General features: G+C 40.2%; 1 protein-coding gene across 1 annotated transcript in view; it reads left to right on the forward strand.

Moving 5' to 3' along the window:
* Window positions 1-3,700, forward strand: part of LOC102866716 (zinc finger protein 699-like) — a 14,459-nt gene extending 10,759 nt beyond the window's left edge. The window contains exons 4-7 of the mRNA XM_006900836.1: window positions 1,298-1,470; window positions 1,855-2,568; window positions 2,653-2,879; window positions 3,690-3,700. Of these exons, the coding sequence (XP_006900898.1) occupies window positions 1,298-1,470; window positions 1,855-2,568; window positions 2,653-2,879; window positions 3,690-3,700 (1,125 nt within the window). The remainder of the gene's footprint in view (window positions 1-1,297; window positions 1,471-1,854; window positions 2,569-2,652; window positions 2,880-3,689) is intronic.
* The last annotated feature ends 67 nt before the right edge of the window (window positions 3,701-3,767 follow it).

A 3,767-nucleotide genomic window follows, 5' to 3' on the forward strand; every position in this document is an offset into this window, starting at 1 on the left:
TGTGGACGCCCTTCAGGACGCCTTCGTGGCCTTCAATGCCTTTGCTTTGGCTTCAGTTTTGGGAGGGGCAGGGGCTTCCTTCTTCGCTTTCGGCGCCATCTTCGTAGAAAGGGAGCTTCAATTCTTATTGAAGGCTGCAGTCTTTGATCTTCTGCAGCAAGTGCTTCAGGTCCTCCTCAGTTTTTAACAAGCAGAGTTGTGTCATCTGCATTACACAGGTTGTTCATGAGTCCAATCCTGATGCCACATTCCTTCTCATATAGCCCAGCCTCCCAGATGATCTGTTTTGTATACAGATTGAAAAAGTATTGAGACAGAATACATCCCTCCCTTCCTGATTTTGAACCATGTAGTGTCTCCTTGTGTAGTAGATCATATATTCAGATAAAAATAGTGATTTTTGCAGTAGAGAATCATTGAGAAAGAAAAAAACTTCAGGAGATGGTCAAGTTTGATGTAATGACTGCAGCAATAGATTTAAACATGACAGTGATTGTGTGGATGGCTCAAGAGTGGACAGTGGTTCACTCATTTGTACAGAGGCTTATAACCAACCCAGCAGTACCTAATAGTGAGCAATATGAAATATAAATGTAACTTTAAAATTGTCTGTTAAAAGAATTTCCAGAAGGCATTCTTTTCATACATGTCAATCATATACCAGATTTTTTTTTTCATTATTATTATTTTTACGGTGTCTCTCTGGAAACTAAGGTGTGCCTGATACAGGCCATGGTCTTTGCAATCACTTGTTATGCATCAGAGAGTTGGACAGTGACTAGGGAGGATAGAAGGAGAATTGATGCCTTTGAGCTGTGGTGCTGGAGAAGAGTACTGAATTTTCCATGGACTGCCAAGAAAATAAACAGATCCATCCTAGAGAGGGTTAAACCAGGCTCCTCCTTGGAGGTGAGGATTCTGGGGCTTCGTCTGACATACTTTGGACATGTCGTAAGGAGAGACAGGTCCTTGGAGAGGGACATCATGCTTGGTAGGGTAGAGGGACAGCGCGGAGGGGAAGACCCTCTATGAGGTGGATTGATTCAGTGACGGGGTAATCAGGGTGGGTGTGTCAGAGGCAATGCGATTGGCAGAGGATAGAACAGGGTTTAGGGCTGTTGTACATAGGGTTGCTATGAGTCACAAATGACTCAACAGCACATAACAACAACAACAACATATATATTTTTTACTTGGGCACAATTATAGCCATTTCTACTGGGTGACTTAAGCTGTCAAGCATAGGATAAAGTATCAGGGCAAAACTCATGCCTGTTCACTCTGTGTGGTCATGGAGAAACAAAAATTTCTTTCCAAAATTGTGTTGCTTATTTTTAACAGGAGTCATACAGTGGAGAAGCTCTGTGAAAATATGGAAGACAGTCAATATGAGAAAACTTTCAGCTTGATTTCAAATCTTCCTGTGCTAAAAAGAAATTCTCCAGAAGGAAATCCTTTTGAATGCTGTGGGTATAGAAAAACCTTCATGGATCAATTATCACATAAGCATCATTCAAAATCTCAAACTGTATGCAGACCCTGCCAATGTAAGGAATGTGGAGAAGCCTGCATTTGTCCCTGTCACCTAACCACTCCTGTGAAAATACATACTGAAAAGAAATCCCATAAAGACAATGTATGTGGCAAGGATTTCATTTGTAGTTCAGCTCTTGAGAATTCTGTGACAAGACACACTGGTGAGAAACGCCATGAATGTAATATATGTGGGAAGGATGTCTGTGGTTTTTCATCCTTTTGGACACATGTGAGAGGTCAGAAGTGTGAATATGAAGAATGTTGTAGGACCTATTGCCATCCTTCACCCCTCATTTTACATAAAAAATTTCCTAACAGAATTATGCCTTATGAATGTAAACAGTGTGGGAAAGCCTTCAGTCGTTCTTCAGGCCTCACCAGACATGTAAGAATTCACAGTGGAGAGAAGCCTTATGAGTGTAAGCAATGTGGGAAAGCCTTTAATCGATCCTCACACCTCTCTGAACATACGAAAACTCACAGTGGAGTGAGGCCTTATGTGTGTAAGGAGTGTGGAAAAGCCTTTATTCAGGCCTCTCACCTTACTACACATTTACGAACTCACAGTGGAGAGCGGCCTTACGAATGCCAGCAATGTGGCAAAGCCTTTAGTGAGGCCTCATCCCTCACTCAACATGTAAGAAGTCACAGTGGAGAGAAGCCTTACGAATGTAAAGAATGTGGGAAGGCCTTTAAGTGTTCCTCACACCTCACTAAACATATAAAAACTCACAGTGGAGACAGACCGTATGAGTGTAAGGAGTGTGGGAAGGCCTTTACTGAGGCTTCATCTCTCACTCTACATTTAAGAAGCCACAGTGGGGAGAGGCCTTATGAATGTAAAGAATGTGGAAAAGCGTTTAGTCAATCATCAAATCTCATTACACACATAAGGACTCACAGTGGAGAGAGGCCTTATGAGTGTAAAGAGTGTGGAAAAACCTTTAGGTGTTCCTCACACCTCACTGAACACATAAGAACACACAATGGAGAGAGGCCTTATGAATGCAAGGAATGTGGGAAAGCCTTTAAGTGTTTGTCTGCCCTCACTACTCATACAAGAACTCACACAGGAGAGAAGCCCTTTGAATGTAAAAAATGTGGAAAAGCCTTTAGCCGGGCTTCATCCCTCACCACACATGTAAGAACTCACAGTGGGGTTAAGCCTTATGATTGTAATCAGTGTGGGAAAGCATTTAGTTGTTCTTCAGCCCTCACTACACATGTAAGAACCCACACTGGAGAGAGGCCCTATGAGTGTAAGGACTGTGGCAAAGCCTTCAGCTGTTCCTCATCCCTCACTACACATACACGAACTCACAGTGGAGAGAAACCTTTTGAATGTAACGAATGTGGGAAAGCCTTCAGCTGTTCTTCATCTCTCACCACACACATACGGACTCACAGTGGAGAGAGGCCCTATGAATGTAAGGAGTGCGGGAAAACCTTTAGTCAGTCATCAAACCTCACTACACACATCAGGACCCACAGTGGGGAGACCTGATGAGCATTAAGGGACGTAGTGTTAAGGCATTCCTCACATTCCACGTCCTGTGTAAGAACTCAAAAACGGGGACACTGCCCTGTATCATAAGTAGAATATTTCATTCTTACAGCTATCATTTCAAACATGATCTTTACCAAATTCTAGAATTAAGAAAAGAAAAAAAATATTCTCAGTGGGTACAAACTCAGAACGGGTAATGGAAATGGATATATGGGCTGTGCTTAAAATATTTTTCTAATTCAGATAAGGCTGCAGTCAGTAGTCTTGAGTAAATGTGTTTTTATATTTTTAAATATGCTTTATTGATCTTATTTTGTATACAATAAAATAAACTGATTTTATATTTACTTTAGTAAGTGTTTTTTTGTTTATTTATTGCACTTCTTTTCATTCTTTCCTGTGGAAAAGTGAATGTCACTGTTAGTAAGTTTCTCATAGGGTAATAATTTGAGACTGCAAATATTTTGTTTTACATCAACATAAGCTTACTAACTTTAATACTTACAACTATTTACTAGTCATTATTGTGGTATTTAACAAATGATATTTTAATAATTTGTTTTTTATGAAATTTTAGAAGGAACAGCTTTCCCATTTTATTTAATCATGCCAGTGTATTACCTTTTTTTGCTCCTCTCTTTCCTAGATCTGTTGTAGATCTTGAAGGTGTTTTCTCCTCTCCTTTTTAGATTTGTTCTATATTAGTTCATTACAAATCCTCTAA

This window comes from Elephantulus edwardii, unplaced genomic scaffold (genome assembly GCF_000299155.1).
Source record: "Elephantulus edwardii isolate Elephantulus edwardi_28Jun2011 unplaced genomic scaffold, EleEdw1.0 scaffold00296, whole genome shotgun sequence".
Classification (NCBI taxonomy): Eukaryota; Metazoa; Chordata; class Mammalia; order Macroscelidea; family Macroscelididae; genus Elephantulus; species Elephantulus edwardii.